General features: G+C 44.3%; 4 protein-coding genes across 14 annotated transcripts in view; 3 read left to right on the top strand and 1 right to left on the bottom strand.

The window, feature by feature from the left end:
• Window positions 1–7,724, top strand: part of rut (adenylate cyclase rutabaga) — a 38,493-nt gene extending 30,769 nt beyond the window's left edge. For 3 of the 11 annotated variants that reach the window (XM_065868278.2, XM_017069779.4, XM_017069781.4), the window contains 8 exons: window positions 56–166; window positions 247–487; window positions 933–1,299; window positions 1,370–1,544; window positions 1,607–2,672; window positions 3,413–4,632; window positions 4,974–5,698; window positions 5,765–7,724. In XM_065868278.2, the coding sequence (XP_065724350.2) occupies window positions 56–166; window positions 247–487; window positions 933–1,299; window positions 1,370–1,544; window positions 1,607–2,672; window positions 3,413–4,632; window positions 4,974–5,698; window positions 5,765–6,171 (4,312 nt within the window). In that variant the 3' untranslated portion in view covers window positions 6,172–7,724. Of the gene's footprint in view, window positions 1–55; window positions 167–246; window positions 488–932; window positions 1,300–1,369; window positions 1,545–1,606; window positions 2,673–3,412; window positions 4,633–4,973; window positions 5,699–5,764 lie in introns of those variants that run through there. The other 8 variants (XM_017069786.4, XM_065868276.2, XM_065868281.2 and 5 more) reach the window with 5 other exon arrangements.
• Window positions 7,725–9,426: 1,702 nt separating this feature from the next.
• On the top strand, window positions 9,427–11,302 carry Ag5r (Antigen 5-related). The gene is made up of 2 exons (XM_017069737.4): window positions 9,427–9,585; window positions 10,598–11,302. The coding sequence occupies exons 1-2, from the start codon at window positions 9,469–9,471 to the stop codon at window positions 11,249–11,251; spliced, it is 771 nt and encodes a 256-aa protein (XP_016925226.1). The 5' UTR covers window positions 9,427–9,468; the 3' UTR covers window positions 11,252–11,302.
• A 1,322-nt stretch (window positions 11,303–12,624) lies between these two features.
• Ag5r2 (Antigen 5-related 2) lies at window positions 12,625–14,234 on the top strand. Its single transcript, XM_017069746.4, has 2 exons — window positions 12,625–13,184; window positions 13,904–14,234. Exons 1-2 carry the CDS (start codon window positions 12,667–12,669, stop codon window positions 14,148–14,150), a joined length of 765 nt encoding a protein of 254 aa, XP_016925235.2. The 5' UTR covers window positions 12,625–12,666; the 3' UTR covers window positions 14,151–14,234.
• Window positions 14,235–14,795: 561 nt separating this feature from the next.
• Window positions 14,796–16,072, bottom strand: LOC108006291 (probable E3 ubiquitin-protein ligase makorin-1). Its single transcript, XM_017069751.4, has one exon. The coding sequence runs from the start codon at window positions 15,893–15,895 to the stop codon at window positions 14,897–14,899; it is 999 nt and encodes a 332-aa protein (XP_016925240.2). The 5' UTR covers window positions 15,896–16,072; the 3' UTR covers window positions 14,796–14,896.
• Window positions 16,073–17,035: the final 963 nt, after the last annotated feature.

Genomic DNA, 17,035 nt, shown 5'->3' with positions numbered 1-17,035 from the left:
GTTCATCACGATTCTGCCCCTAAATGCAAATCCTTGATTGCCACGTCGTCCACAGGCTGCCCATCATATTCAAGTCGCTGCTGGTGCTGGGAATGGGCACCATCTATGCCCTGTTCATAGAGCTGTCGCATCAGAACATCTTCGAGTGCTACGACAACCGGGTCAAGTAGGTCAACGCTAATTTTGGGTCGCCCCACAAATCCACTAATGCATCCACTCTTATCGAACGATATTGTTGCCCTCCAGCGCCTCGATTCCACTTCACTTGATCTCGCTGGCCCGCATCGCCATCTTTATGATTGCCATTCTGGTGCACGGCCGCCTGGTGGAGGGCACTGCCCGGCTGGACTTCCTCTGGCAGCTGCAGGCCTCGCAGGAGAAGAAGGAGATGGACGTGCTGCAGGAGTCGAACAAGCGCATTCTGCACAATTTGCTGCCCGCTCATGTGGCTGCACATTTCCTCGATGCGCAATTCCGCAACAACATGGTGAGAATCACCTTGTCCCCACTGACCCACTGACGGATTTAGAAAGATTGATGTGACTTGATGGGAGGAAGATAAACGGAGATCATTATAATTTGTCAACCCAATTTAAGGTGTTTAAGAGTGTGCTACAATGAATTACAATGAGTTCATTTAGAAATACAACTATCCCGAAATCATTGCTTACTTTTAGACACCTAAAATTAAATTGAATTGTAAATCCACATCCATTTTAAAAGGGGGGCCACTTAAATCACTAGTGTTTTAAAGGCACTTATAAGTGTTATTGCAATATATTTATTAAGAAAGACAACTTTCCATTATTTACTGCATACTTTAAGACACCTAAAGTGAAATTTAAATGTGTTTTCAAAACCCTAGTGATGTGTAGCACTCCCCATAATTTCTACATGCTTTCTAACCTTTGATCTTCTTCTACTCTCTCCAGGAGCTCTACCACCAGAGCTATGCCAAGGTGGGCGTAATTTTCGCCAGCGTGCCCAACTTCAACGAGTTCTACACCGAAATGGACGGCTCGGATCAGGGTCTGGAGTGCCTCCGCCTGCTGAACGAGATCATCGCGGACTTTGACGAGCTGCTCAAGGAAGACCGCTTCCGGGGAATCGACAAGATCAAGACGGTGGGCAGCACCTACATGGCCGTCGTGGGTCTTATTCCCGAGTACAAAATCCAGCCCAACGATCCGAACTCAGTGCGTCGCCACATGACTGCCCTCATTGAATATGTAAAGGCCATGCGGCATTCGCTGCAGGAGATCAACAGTCACTCGTACAACAATTTTATGCTGCGCGTGGGTGGGTGTTATAAGCCTAGAGCTTAGGACCTCTTCTAGAAGTTCTTATTCTAATTGTTTATGACTTATAGGCATCAATATTGGTCCTGTGGTGGCGGGCGTTATTGGAGCTCGAAAGCCGCAGTACGACATTTGGGGCAACACGGTGAACGTGGCCAGTCGAATGGACTCCACTGGAGTACCTGGCTACTCGCAGGTGACCCAAGAGGTGGTCGACAGCCTGGTGGGCTCGCACTTTGAGTTCCGGTGAGTGTGTGCTATCAAATTATCAAGTTCCATTATATTTACTAACTGAAACCGCATTACAGATGCCGCGGCACCATCAAGGTGAAGGGCAAGGGCGACATGGTCACCTATTTCCTGTGCGACAGTGGCAACAAGTCGCTCAACGGCGAGGTGCGCAACGCCATGTCCCTGCCGCAGAGTCTCCATGCACCGGACTACTACATGAAGGTCTCACAGTTCCCGGAGAATCGCGTCAATACCGATACCTACAGCAAGAAGGAGAACGGTCACCTGTATGCCGGTACTGGTGGCGAGGAGCAACAGCTGCTGCTGCAGCACCAGCACAAGCAGCTGGATCCGCTGCCGCTGCCGGCTCCACCGCCTCCAGTGCATCACCATCTGCACCAGCAGCAACAGCAGCGCCTGAACAGCAAGCTGCAGAAGCAGCCGATCTTCATGGCCAATGGCGGTCTGCCCAATATACGGGAGAACGGCAATGGTCACAATGGCGAGCAGCAGCACGGTGGCTTCATGGTGGCCACGACGACACCGTCGGCTGCAGTGGCGGTTCCCCTCCAGCCCCAGCTCCAGCTCCAGCACCACCAACTCCAGTTCCAGCACCAACACCAGCTCCAGCACCAACACCCGCACTCGCATCCCCTCCCGCCAGCTGTGGCGGCTCCAGTGCAGCACCAGATCCTACTCCACCACCAGCTCCAGCTCCAGCATCAGCCCGTTCCTTCGGTAATGTTGCGAGAGTTTAATATTATTGAGAACCCGACTTCCGGTGGCCGGCATCCGCAGATGGAGCAGCTGCCGCCGCATCACGGCAGCCTTGACCTATCGGGAATGGGTATGGGAATGGGTGTGGGAATGGGAATGGGAATGGGGGCTGGCGTGCTAGGCGGTGACTGCTTCATGATGCCCCGGCGAGATCGCGATCGCACCTACGTGCCGCCCCTAAACCAGCATGGCCATCATCCACCACCGCATCACCTCCATTCGAACCTGAACCTGAGTCAGAACCAGAGCCAGAGCCAGAACCAGAGCCAGAATCAGCACCCGCCATCGTTCACCAGCCTGGGCTATGGCCAATGCCGGGAGAGCGAGCCGCTATTGCATGCCAGCAGCGTCGCGCCGGTAGCCAAGGTGAGTGAAGACGCTGACCACCTGCTCTGGAGCAAGGAGATCCTCCTCTGAACAGCCAGCGCAGCCTTGTCCCGCCTCCAAGTGCCTCAGAACCCGCCCAGTAACCAGAAACCAGTAACCAGTAACCAGAGCCAGACCCAAACCGAACCGAACCAAGACCCATATCCATCCCATTCGTATCTAACACTTAAGAACAAGAACAGAATTGCATGTATATATATTTGAAACTGGGGCCAATTATTCTTTAGTTGATTCTAATATAAAACCTAAACTAAATATAACATTTTATATGATAATTTAATTTGTATAATACAAATTTAAAAGTTTATGGAATTTTAGTTTAGTTGAAGGATTACATTACATTTACTATTTTTATTGATCTCAAGTTATTAATTTCGCTTGCAAAACAAGATGACTCAGTCATTATCATTAATATACATTTTTAAAATTAATGTGAGAGATACTTTAAGACCTTCTGAACCTCTTCTTTTGTAAGATATATGTATAATTAAAATCAAGATGGATGTGTAAGGCATAGGTTATAGAATTTGGCCATTGATTGTATTGACTTTTACCTGCCAGTCTGTTCTTGATGCTTGCCCACCGATCTACCCCCGAATATCCAATCCCTATATCTATATCTGTGTGTACCATGTGTCTAACTCTCTATGTCCACTCTTTGCATGACCGCACATCTATCTTTCTCTCGCTTGCTCATCTCCGACTAACCACGCCCCCAGATCATGCCCATGCAGCATGCGCCAAAGTACGAGCCACCACGTTACACTTCTCCCCACACCATGTTGTCGCAGCAGCATCAGCATCAGCATCAACAGCATCAGCAGGAGCGGCCACAGCATCCTGCCACATCCCAGGAGCAGCAGCCACATCCCGCCCAGGAGCAACCACATCCCTCGCAGCGACAGTACGCCATGTATTCGCAGCAGCCGCAGCTGCCGCCGAAGCCGGCGCTGAGGACGTACATGAAGCCGCTGCCTAGGCTGCCGGCGGAGCTGGAGGAGAGCCGCGACATGTCCTCCACGGACGATCTCAGCTCGCGGCCACACTCGCCCTCGATGAGCAGCTCCGACGAGAGCTACTCGAAGACCACCGAGGGCGAGGGCGATGGCGACGAGGACTCGCCGCGCATCCCCAATGGCGGCCACCTGCAGCACCGCAACAATGGCTACCACCTGCCCGCCGGCGGCCTGGTCAATCCGCTGCAATGGCTCTACCCCTGCGACATTCAGGTGGATCCCACCTCGCCGGTCGTTGACATGGCCCACCTGCACGATTTCGAGCTGAGCTCCACCACCGAGAGCCAGGGCCACCACACCACCAGCAACACGACGAGCAACACGCAGCACAAGGGCGATAGCTGCAGCAGCTTTGACTATCAAAAGGCAGCTGCGGGAGCGGGAACGGCGGCGGGAGGGGGAGCGGGAGCTGGAACGGGCGTAATACCCATCCCCACCAAGTCGCCCTTCGAGCGGGAACTGCAGCGTCTGCTCAACGAATCCTCGCGAGCCCGTTGCCTGGCCACCTCGACGACGACGACGGCAGCGGGTGGCATCTCCACCACGGATCACACGGCCAGCAATGGCAGCCGGGAGATGAGCTACTCCCTCAGCAATGGCAGGCTGAGCTCCGTCAATGGGCATGGTGCCGCAGGAACCGCTTCCGGTTCTGGATCCGGATCAGGATCGGCGGTGGGCAATGGCAGCGGTGGCAGCGGCAGCAGCAATGGCAATCTCAGCGGCGGCAGCGGCAGCAACTCGAACAGTGGCAACAACAACAGCAGTCACCACAAGTCGGATCAGCATAACCAAGCGGATCACGAGCTCCTGGCCGGCGGCAAGTTGCCGGGCAGCAGCAGCTTCATGATCGCCAAGCACCCGGTGGGCTTGGAGGCCATCAAGGAGATAACGCGCAACAAGAACCCATCGGAGTCAAGCCAAATGTGAGTAGACCATGATCAGTGATGGGAATGGTAGGACGAGTGTATTGTAATCAAACCAAAGGTCTATGTATACCTAAATATTTGGTTATTATTTTATTAGAATAAGCTTTAATATCAAATACTTTGCTTGTTTCAGTTATTTTTCTTGATAATACACCCAACTAAAGATTTATTCCCATCACTGACCATGATGACAGCTTCCATTCCATGTCATATGGTGTAGGTTCGCCGCTTTCATAACCGGTGTGCGGGTGGCCCTATGTTATTTTAAGTTGTAGATGATATAATAATGATTTGTGTACTTTCAACCTTATATAATGGAGCGCTTGTGACCCTTGCAGGCAAACCTCGGACACGGAATCCTGCGAGATCCTGCACGAGAACCGCAACCAGATGCATGTGCTGGCCATGCTGGAGATGCACTCGGCCAAGGAGCTCAATGGCTGCCATGTGCATCATGTGCCGCATTCGCAGCAGCAGCATCAGACGCGACCGCATCGTCAGCGACCGCGCTCCAAGGAGCTGCAGTACAGCCACGAGAGCCTGGACGGCCTGGATGGAGCGGTGCAGGCGCAGTCGCAACAGCGCCACCCGCGATACCATCACCACCACCACCATCACCACCAACAGAGGCAGCAACAGCAGCAGCAACAACAGCGCTACAACCATGTGCAGGAGCAGGAGGAGCGTGACGATACCGAGGACAACCTGGCCGACGAGGAGTTCGAGGACGATGAAGTGGGTCGCGATGTGCGACAAAAGCGCCTACAGAAGCCGGACCTCAATCACAAGCGGGCAGATGGCGATGGCGAGGAGGAAGAGGAAGTGGATGCCGACGACGACGAGGATGATGATGAGGATGAGGAGCAGGACCAGGACCACCGGAATGGAGGGCACAAGGAGGCAGCGCCGCTGACGAACGGCAGCATGCGCGGCCTGGAGGCCAATGTGATAAACGACGAGCTGAAATACGGGGCGGCCCATCTCAACCACCAGTCCATGGACTCCAATCCGTTGGAGAGCCAATCGGAGTGGTCGGACGACGATTGTCGTGAGGAAGCCACAGGTGAGGACAGCCATGGAATACCATTTTCCTGTAAAAAATACACTTATATGTTTTGCAATCCTTTAGGGGGAGCTGAATCCACGGGCTACATCACGGATGAGCCCGGTTTGGAGAACATCTCGCTGCTGAACGAAGCTGGGCTCACCGATGCCGAGGGCGCCCTCTCGGACGTTAACTCGCTGTATAACGCGCCGGATGTGGACGACACCTCGGTGTCCAGCCGGGCCAGCTCCCGCCTGCTCAGCCTGGACTCGCTGAGCGGCCTCTACGACTGCGACCTGGACTCCAAGCACGAGCTGGCCATTGTCAATGCCTCGCACAAGATCTCCAGCAAATTTGGACAGCCCCCATCGCCGGCACAGCATCAGCAGCATCCGCAACAGCAGCAACAGCAGCAGCAGCATCTGCAGCAGACTCAAACCCAAATCCAAGCTCCGGTTCAGTTCCAGTCCGCTGAGGAGCTGAGAGAGTAAAGATTGATGATGGAGCGTTAAACACTCAAAACGTTGTTATTGCTATATGCAAATGGTGTCTAATAATTTACAATAAACCAACCTAAACTAAAGTAAACTAAAGCTAGAATATAGGTGACAGATATATATATATATGATATATTTATGTATGTAAAGAAGCAGAGGCACTTAAAGCTGCTCTATATATGGCACCCCTAGATGTAAGCCCGTTTACTTTAATGTGGCTCCATAATGCCTATATATATATATATAAAGTATATGCAAGAAAACTCTATATGTATTGAAAAGTAAACACGTAGTCATTGGTTAGCCGTCGCCAATTGGCCCAGTTAAGCGTTCCAGTTACTACTATCCCGCGTGAGAGAAATCGAAATTATACTTGATATTTAGCCGCCAATTGAGATATCCAATGCTAATCCATGAATTCATCATTTAGTGCGCTTAGTCCTCCTAAGGACTTTCTAATTGGAAGGAGGGAATGCCTCATCCAACCCATATGTTATTAATGTACGAATATATATGTATGTATATGTATCATTTTGATAATCGAATAAGCAAAGATTTGGCCTATCACATGAAGCCACAACCAATGCATGACAAGTTGTAAATAAAGCAAAATGTTATAAATATTTCCCCCGATATTATTGTAAGGCTTATAAATTTGCCCATAGACTGCGCCACCCTGAATTCGAATTTTAAATTGTAATTTAAAAAAAAAACTCATCAATTGAGATCATTACTTGGGATAATCGAATTGGAGTCCCTTGTAAAAGATACGTAACGTCTTATTTCTTTATTTTTCGAACTACCACGCTCCCTTAGCCACGCCAAGCGTCTTTGACCCCATATATTATATGTTGCCTACTCTTGGGCTCAACCACAAACTGGCTTAAACCTAGCTTTTAGCTTTTGTATTCCAAATATGATGTTGCGAATTTTTAAGTATAAGTTCCAGAGTGCTAGACGGAGTGACTCAAAGTGTACTCCACTCTGTTGGCTGCTGCACAATTGTCAAATTTCATTTGCTATGCTACTTCAGTGTATTCGTCTGTAAGATCTGTACATATGATATTCAAAAGAAGATATATATATATATATATGAATATGATTTACAATTACTAGGAACTTAAGATGCAGAGACAAAAAGATATTCTTGATATTGTTGCCCCGACCCTTGATAACCAAAATAAAAACAGAAACATAAACCAAACGACACCAAGCAAAATGAAAACTGAAAACAAAATCTCGTACAACTGTGCAAATGATAAATAAGGAAAATGTAAGCAAACAAATCCATATTTTGTGTGTGAAATTTATTAAGTCGCCTTAGGAGCGTCAAATATTATTAACAAATAAGAAAACTACACGAACGCAAGTACATTAAGCGATTAAAGCAACAACCACAGCTACTGCAAGAGCTGCAAACAGCCCACAGATAAACTTCTTATGCAAATATAAACACAAATAGCGCAGATCTGTATACATTCAATATATATGTACATATAAAAATTGAAACTGAAAACCAGCTGGAATAAATATCTATATATATTGTATACACACATTCATATAATTGTACACAGAGGCAGACAGGAAGTTGGACTTGCGCAAGTATATTTATTTTTCTGTACTAAAAGATGGTAAATGGTAAATGGCAAAGAATTAATTATTATATGCAATGGCAGCCATCTCTGTCTATATCTACACAAAGAAATGGTGGGTAAGCAAGGCCTTATATGGAGGATTACAAAACCTGGAGGCCGATTGTCGACTCATTTTGATGGGTAAATGCAATTATCAAGTTGGCAGAATTGCATTATCAGGGCTGTTCCAGATTCCGCGTGAAAAGTATATTATAGTGCCATCAATTAAATAAGCACAATGTCAAGCGGAAATGGGAGTGATTCTTTTAGAACTCAGAATTGGAAAATTTTGGGAAATGGAACAGGCCCTGTTTGCATAAACAAACCAAGAAAACCCTACTAGAAATACATAAAATGTCAGCATATCAAATATGTCAAAAAAATATATATATACAAAAATATAAACTTGTGTTTTTCATTTATTTGGCTGTTTAGAACCATTCTTAAGATAAACAATTAAGAGCAATTGTTTCTTTTGGTAAACATTATTTTCAAAAATTTTTGTCAACACACTTATTGACATGCACCAATTTAGATGTTTGGTTAAATATTCCTTTGCTAAAATCCACAATCAAAGTCTTTTGTTTTGCAAATTTAATGGTACTCCGAACAACTGGGCAAATAATGGTTTTGCACTTGATATATGGGCTTTTGTCGAATTTGCAGTTGGGCTAACATTTGACTGGCGGATGGTCATCGCCACACGTGCCGGACTTTCTGTTTGTTGCAATGTGTACTCACTGTATTTGTATTTCTGGCCAGGAAACGGTGCTGGTTGGAAATAATATTATTTTTGATATTTTTAAGAGGTTCCCATATAATTATGAGTTTTATTTTAAAGACCAAAAAATAATGATTACTTTTAACCAAAGAAAATAAAGCTTAAAAATAATCTTTATTTTGGGCCAAAAATATTAGAATATTAAAATAAACAACATCCTTAAGAAACTAATATAAAAATTAAACATTATAAAACCATGGTGGAAAACGATAGATGGTTTTTTTCTTTTCTTTGTAGGTTGATCCTAAATGCTCGATTTTTTGATGCCCAAGACAGATCATAATTTATTTTTTACAGTCCCTGGTTTTAAAAAGTATGCTAACATTTTATCAACTAATATTCCTAGGCAATTCTTGTTTACCCTTTTAAAGACGTCAAGACCCAATTTCATTTGTTTATTGACATTTAGTCACTGGTATTTTCCATGTCTCAAAGAGTTTCAGTTTTCTGTATGTGTTTCGTCATAATCATTCGCGATTCCTATAGATTAACAATGGAACTTCTGTTTTTTTGTCATCCCTGATAATTATTTTTTAATTACTCATTAACTTGTTTCTCATAACATCTTGGCTGTGTCTTAAACAATCAGTGATGTACCAGCTCAGGGGCGAAGAACTCTGCGGTGGTTCCCGCAGACACGGTTGTTTTTCTTCCACCGATCGAATGACGTCTTTTGGAGGAGGTGGGTGTGCTGGGGGTGAAAATTACCCATTACATATAGTTGCGCACACCCACTGAAACTCGGCTGGGACAAATGAGACACTCTGGCGGTAAATATTTAATCAAATGTTGATAAAAGAAAAACTGCTCCACTGCGGTTGGCATAAAAGCCCGTCGCCCCGAGGGAATGGCCAGCAATCAGGTCTGGGAATAGAAATGCGCAACACCGTGATCATCGTCAGCCTCTCGCTGGCACTGGGGCTCGTCTCCGCCACCGACTACTGCAAGAAGAGCTGCGGCAGCACCAAGAACCTGGGATGCGGCAATAGCGGGGTGAGTCCTCTCTTCATCGGGAGAAGAATCTAAGTGCACTGATAAAAAATAGAGAGTAAAATTAAATATATGCACATAATATTCAAAACAGTACATTCAAATTGCATGATATAATATGAAAATAAAGATAATATAATATTTATTAACTTACTTAGGGATTATTTTAAAAAAAGAATATGGCAATGGATTATGGAAAAATTTTAACTTTGGACTTACTGTTTTTATGATACATTAAAATATCTTTAAAATATTTCTTTTTAAAACTCCTCCTACAACTAAATCCTTGATCCGCGACTCAGACCATCCAACAACTCACTTGGGGCTTAGAATGTATCATCCGTTTCGCTTTTTGTAGCACTATATAAAGAGATTTGGCTTAAAAGAAAAAAATATTCCTTACTATTTCTTATCTTCGCCTTTAAAAAATAGAAATATTCAAGAGAATCTATTATTCATAACTCACATGCTTATAATAATAGTATAGAAAGTGTTATTTTTAAGTTAAGTAATTTAAAGCACATCCAAAAGATTGTCTTTCAAAATAAATTGGATCACTAAACAATGGTATAGTATATGCCCTTTTACCATTTAAGTGAAAAACTATCTACTTTAATAAAATCGTGTAGATACCTTATCATAAAGTTATGATATGCGATAAAGAGGAATTCCAGTTACAAAGATTTTGTCCTTTTGTTATTATTTGAACATTAAAGATATGTCAAACTTGAAAATATGTTTTCGTAAAGAGAACATCCAATATTTGAAAATATTATATTTAGTACTTCTCCTTTTTTTATTTGTTTATATGTTATCTGTAATGCTTTTAGGGATATTTAACATCATCTATCTATCTATCTGTATCAATTTCTATCTAAATATCTATCTATCTATGTGATATCTACGTGATATTTGAAATATTTGTTTTTTAAATATAAAATTAAGCTATCAAATAATTAAAAAATTGTTGTTTTTATAACCTACTATATTATTTTATTTATTGTTCGTATTTCAGGCCTGGGATTCCAGTTGCCCCACCGACGCCGCCCTGGTGTCCCTGACCACGGCGCAGAAGGCCGCCCTGGTGGACAGGACGAACGAGTACCGCAACATCATCGCCGGCGGACTGAACGCCAACCTGAGTGCCGCCTGCCGGATGGCCACCATCAAGTGGAACGACGAGCTGGCCTACCTGGCCTCCCTGAACGTGAAGAGCTGTGCGATGCGCCACGACGGATGCCACAACACGGATGCCTTCGACTGGTCTGGCCAGAATCTGGCCTGGATGAGCTACTACAATCCTTTGAACGTTACCCACTATGTGCAGTGGGGCGTCGATATGTGGTACGGCGAGGCTGTGTACACCAAGCAGTCCTACATCGATGCCTATCCCTCGAACTACAATGGCCCGGCCATTGGCCATTTCACCGTCCTGGTGGCCGATCGCAACACGGAGATGGGCTGTGCCGCGGCCACCTACTCGGTGGCTGGCCAGGGATACAAGGCCTTCCTCCTGGCCTGCAACTACGCGGCCACCAATGTCCTGGGCATCAAGATGTACAGCTCCTGCTCCACGCCGGCCAGCAAGTGCACCACCGGCACCAATCCCCAGTACAAGTTCCTCTGCAGCTCCAAGGAAGTGTACGATGTCAACAACCTTTTCTACTGAACCAATGGGAACCAATAAATAGAAGCTACAGTCGGGCTATTTCGAGTTTCAGTCAATGGTATTTTACTGTTACAATTTTGACAATTATTCTATACAAGCTATAAGGAAAATGTTAAGAATATTTATACCTGTTTCCGGAACTCGAGCGAGGTATAAACAATCTCATTAATTGGCAAACAAAAAATAAATAAAACATTATATTCAAGTAATCAAGTTTCCTTTACTAAAGACTTTATAGCACTTGCTTAATATTTATTGCTTTTTTATTATCAATTGGTTATTAATATGTTTTGGTATTATATTAAAAATTCATAAAGTATTGTTAAGCTATAAATACTTTTTTCTCTAGGTTGCCTCGAGTTTATAAAACCAATCCATTCATTTGGTGAAAAATCAAGAAAATTTTTATTGGGTCGTTATCAAGTTATAAAGGAAAAAAACACCACAGTTTTTTCTGAGTGTATGCCTAACAACAAACATAATTGCGAATTTAGATAAGGATTTATTGTGGCTTCACCGAAACTTTTCAGATATTAAGAGCTTATCTCTGTTGTTGTCTCTTAAAAGATAAGATATATATTTTCAGATGAAGGCTCGACTTGGTTGTAAAAAACTAAGCATTATTGTTTTTTCCAGTAAATGTATGCTTGGATTTGATAAGATTAAAACCCAAGAAGACGTGGACTATTTATAAAGATGTTTATAAACATACTAGTATTATGCAAAAAACATCTTAATAAAACTTACAAAATTTTCTTTTTTGCTGATTTTCAATTTCTTTTTATCTGTTTTTTGATAAGAAATGAAAACAAACTAATAAAATGTCCGGTGGTTTTATTTAAATGGGGCCATATTTTTCTGCACGAGCACTGTGGACTAAGGAAATGCTCCATAAATTGATCCTCAATCAGTCCTGATAAGAAGCAAAGATTGCCGGTCAAAAAAGTCTGTACGAGGATGGCGACCTACCCCAACTTTCTATTATTACCTGATCGGAACTGAAACTGTTAAATACATATTTGAAAAAAATATAATAAAAACTTTTACAACTCTTGTAGGCCCTTAAAAAAGCTTTACAATTAAGATTTTTAAGTTCTAGTTCTTTATGATTATTATATTATTAATAATGACAGTTGTATAGCTTTTCCTCATCGATTTGTATATCAATAAGGTTAGTTGGCAAAACAGATTGTGGCGAAAGTCTGGGCCGTCGTAAATATAAGATTATAATATGTTTAAGATTAGATTGACTGGGGGTTGGGTGAAAGACTAAGGAACCACGGGGATGATTTACAGTGGCACTTGTGTCGGAGGAAGTGGCTGACCGATAGAACCGATGGAACCGCCATATAAGCACACTGCCGATCCGGCCAGCAAATAGATCCCCTTTGGTTGTCAATCGAATCGAAGTGAATATGAAACTCGTTGTTCTCGCCATTCTGGTGGTTATTTCTGGCCTGGCCCAGGCCACCGACTACTGTTCGTGGGACATCTGCAACGGTGGCTCCCACATCGCCTGTGGCCACAGCAACTGGTGGGACAGCAGCTGTCCTGGGGATGCCGAGCTGATCGACATCAACGACGACTACAAGTGGGTCTTCGTCCACTCGCACAACGACAAGAGGAACTACATCGCCGGTGGGTATGATCCCAGCCACGATGCCGCCTGCCGCATGGCCACCATGGAGTGGGATGATGAGCTGGCCTACCTGGCCTCCCTGAACGTCCGCCAGTGCAACATGGTGCACGACAGCTGCCACAACACCGACGCCTTCAAGTACTCCGGCCAGAACCTCGCCTGGCAGGCCTACTCCGGCGACCTGCCCGACATGGGCTACATCCTGGACAACAGCGTGCAGATGTGGTTCGACGAGGTGCACAACTCCAACGCTGGCATTATCTCTGGAGGTTACCCCTCCGGCTACAACGGACCGTGAGTAGATTGGATTTATATTGAAATATAAAATCCTTACAAAAGAAGGCTTATAGAATCCCTTTTTTTTGTGTGCCTAAGTGATTTTTTTTTTTAATCCAAGGTGTGTCAGTAAGTGAAAAAAGCCTCTACTTAGATTTTATTTAAACAGAAAGAAAAGTTTACTTCAGAGTTCGCATCATCTCTGAGTAGATCTGTTATAGTCTATTATGGGAATATGAACTCCTTACAAAAGAAGGCTTTTAGAATCTCTTCTTTTTTGTGCGCTCAAATGGATATTTAAAAAAATTTAAGGTGTTCCAGTGAGCTAAAAAAGCTACTATTCAGATAATTTTAAACTGAAAGAAAGCTTACTTCAGAATTTGCTTTTTGCGTCTTAAAGTTCATAATTTCAGGTGACCGAGCTATAGGCAAATTACCAAACCTCTGTCGTTCTCAAGTGCCATGTCGTAGAGACAATTTCGGTGAATCCAATAACAATAATCTAAAAAACTTAATTAGTTTAATTATCTTGTCGCTAAACAATGGGACTTTTAAAATTTTAATCTTAGCGGAAATGGAAATTGGTTTTCTGACTCTCAAGCCCCTCGAAGAACCCCTCGAATAAGATTAGATATAAAGGAGAATTATAGGTTTATAAAAAGCTGTTTCATATTTTTTTTGTGAACTTAGTTATGATGAGGAATACGTTTAATGGAACCCTTCTGTTCCTCCCACAGGGCCATCGGTCACTTCACCGTGATGATGTCGGAAAGGAACACCCGTGTGGGCTGTGCTGCCGCCAAGTACAACCGCGATGGATGGAACCAGGTACTGGTGGCCTGCAACTACGCCACCACCAACATGATCGGTCGCCAGATCTACTCCAGCTGCGACTGGGCTGCCCAGGGATGCGGATCGGGCACCAACGGCGAGTTCGGCAACCTCTGCTCCTCCTCCGAGTGGTACGATGTGAACAGCTGGTAAATGGGGACCCATCAGATCCAAGGGCATCTACTCGGTCGCACCAGCAAATTAAGTGTTTAATTAAAGGTATTCCCAGAAATGAGATCCAGAGTGTATTTTTTTTAATCAACTGGGGGGATAGAAATTGAAGGAAATACCTTCTTTTGGTTCTGTCTTAATTGGTAAACAAAATTCCTTTGATAAATTACAAGGGCATGATATGTAGTTTGCTAATTGTGACTGATAAATATATAGTGCTTCCCAAATTAAGATGAGAAAAAACCCTAAAAATAGGTTACTGATAGACCTAAAAGATTTATAGCTTGCTGTATTAAATCTAGAAACTTAAAAAATATGATAGAAAAATATTCAATGGTAATTAAATATTTTCATGATCTGTTAAATGTTTTATCCCATTTTGTAATTTGTTGTTAGTTTTGATATATATATAGGAAAAACACAACACAGTATAAATGCTGCATTTTTTTTATATTTTACTTGTCAAATGTAACTTAGCTGATGTATTAATGTTAAATTTTTTTTTGTTTTGAATTAAGTGTAATTTAATTTAATACAGGTACGGACAATTTGTAACATTAAGTGAGACAATGATGTGAACCAAAATTTGGTGTTTAACTGAATTTGTAGTGTAATTTTGGCTGTGGTTTCGTCTGTTTTGGGGGGCTTGTTCTGGGACACTGAGTCCAAATGTGTGTGCTGTTAATGGTTTCCAGCGGCCATCCATTGTAATCATGGCCTGTTTTCAGTTAGTTATCCTCCCCTGAGCCATCGGAAAAATCGTTGAAATCACTTGAGTACAGGTCGAGCCAATACTGGTCCAATTGATCTTCCATCCGCCAGGGATAGTAGTCGAGAAAGTCCATGAGATCATCCCGATCCCAGTCGCGATTCCGATCCCGATCTTGTCTAGAATCACGGTGTGGTTTTCGGTAACGCCTGGGCTGGCCCACATCGATGACGGTGCCATCGGGCAGGGCGTGTCTGTAGAAGCACTTGTTGCCAAAGGGACACCTTCCCCTGCCCAGCCGGAAGTACTTGCAGTTCTTGGAGCCCAGAGCAGTGCGATAGTCGGTGAGCAGCTTGTCCTTCTCCTCCTTGGTGTCCACCCAGAAGGCACTGGGACAGACGAAATCCGAGGCGACCCGGCACTCTGGACAGGCCCGGGTCACCGTGTTCTCGAATTGCTTGTCCTGACGCCACCGGCGGATGCAGTCCAGACAGAAGGTGTGATTGCACTTGGACAGGATGCCAAAGCGCCGCTCCTTGCGGCCCTCCTTCTCCACCACCGTGTCAAAACAGATGCCGCACATCTTGTCCTTGGAACGGGCTATGGCAAAGGATAGCTCCATGTCCTGTTCGTGCTGTTCCAGGCACTCGCGATTGTGCTCCCTTCGCTGCTCCAGATCATCCGGATGCAGGCAATACAGCTGACACATCTCGCACAGCTCCAGATGGATGCGATGGGGGCACTTATTGCCCAGGATACATCGTCCCCCACGCGGACAGAACTCTTTGGGGGACTCAGCCTCGGAAGGATTCAGTTTCCTGGCACTGGGCACAAAGACCGGTGCATTGGCCCACATCCGCTGCCGACTGTAGCCACTGGTGGTGGCCACCTGCTCATCCTCCTTCTCCTCCTCCGATGGCCTGGCATCCACATCGTGGGAGAATCGACAGTACTCCCCGAACCGACAGATCCCCTGCATATAGTAGCGGCAGAGGGTTCGACTGCGGTTTAGCGACATGCTGATCTCCTGATTATCGATTGGTTTCAAAGAAAAGCGTTGCAAAATTGAAAAAAAAAATAATTTTTGTGTAAAATCTTTGAACAATTTCTCCGCAATAATATCGTTTGAAAATTATAGATTATAGACTCTCTGAAGGCTACGGTTACTGAGTTGGAAAAAAGGTGTCGTTAAGGGTTTATAAACAGATGGATAAGGCTAGGGTTACTGTTTTTGAGATTTCGAGAGAGAAGGGATTCATTTTGGGATGCTTATAATGTTACAAAAATCAGTAGGACTTTGAAGGCTCATGCAAAGGTGTCTAAAAGTATGCAACAATATATTTCAAGCTCACTGCATACTTTTAGACACCCAAAACTATATTTTAAACTGAATTGAAAACCATAGTTATGTTAGTGGAACCCTTAAGGTGTTTTAAAAATTTTTAGAGCATTGAAAGCTCGCTTAAAGGTGTCTAAACGCATGCAACAATTTATTTAGAGAGCGCAAAAGGATGTATTTTTATTTCACTGCATACTTTAAGGTAAATTTGTGGGTGATTTCAAATTACTAGAGATTTCTTATTATTTTTTGTCTGTTTTCTGCAAGTATTTTGTAGGGATTAAAGAGGTTTTTGTGAAGTTTTCGCTTGAATCAATCTGTATTGTGGCTTTTTGAACCCTCCTCTACCAGATTCGAAGTCCCATTGGCGTTGTAATCTCCTCCCTGACTGCCTGGCTCAACAGTTGTCGCGTTTGATTTGGCATCTGAGTGTTGGGTATTGAGTACTGGGTATTGAGTATTTTCCTGACTGTCGCAGATTACGGAATTCCACAGACGACTTGCGCCACTGCGATTGCCATTGCCACATCTACGAGTATATTGCTTCCGGAAACTGTTGTCTAGTACCACCGATAAGCCCCCCCTCGTTCCGAGCTATATGCCGAATTTGTCGTGAAATGTCTTGGTAATCAATTTATGTGTTCCGTCGTCGCTAGTTTTTGGGTGGTTTAAGCACCGCGATTCGCCAGATGCCGCAAGCCGCAAACTTTGCTGCCATCTGAATGCGGGATGAGGATGAAGGAGGCTGGGATCTGGAAATTCACCTGCGGAATTCACAACGATAACTTGCACTCATCTCCGCCTCGAGGCCATCAACTT

Source organism: Drosophila suzukii, chromosome X (genome assembly GCF_043229965.1).
Source record: "Drosophila suzukii chromosome X, CBGP_Dsuzu_IsoJpt1.0, whole genome shotgun sequence".
NCBI classification, from domain to species: Eukaryota; Metazoa; Arthropoda; class Insecta; order Diptera; family Drosophilidae; genus Drosophila; species Drosophila suzukii.
The sequence above is the reverse complement of the archived record's forward strand: the minus strand, read 5'-3'. Positions and strand labels throughout refer to the sequence as shown.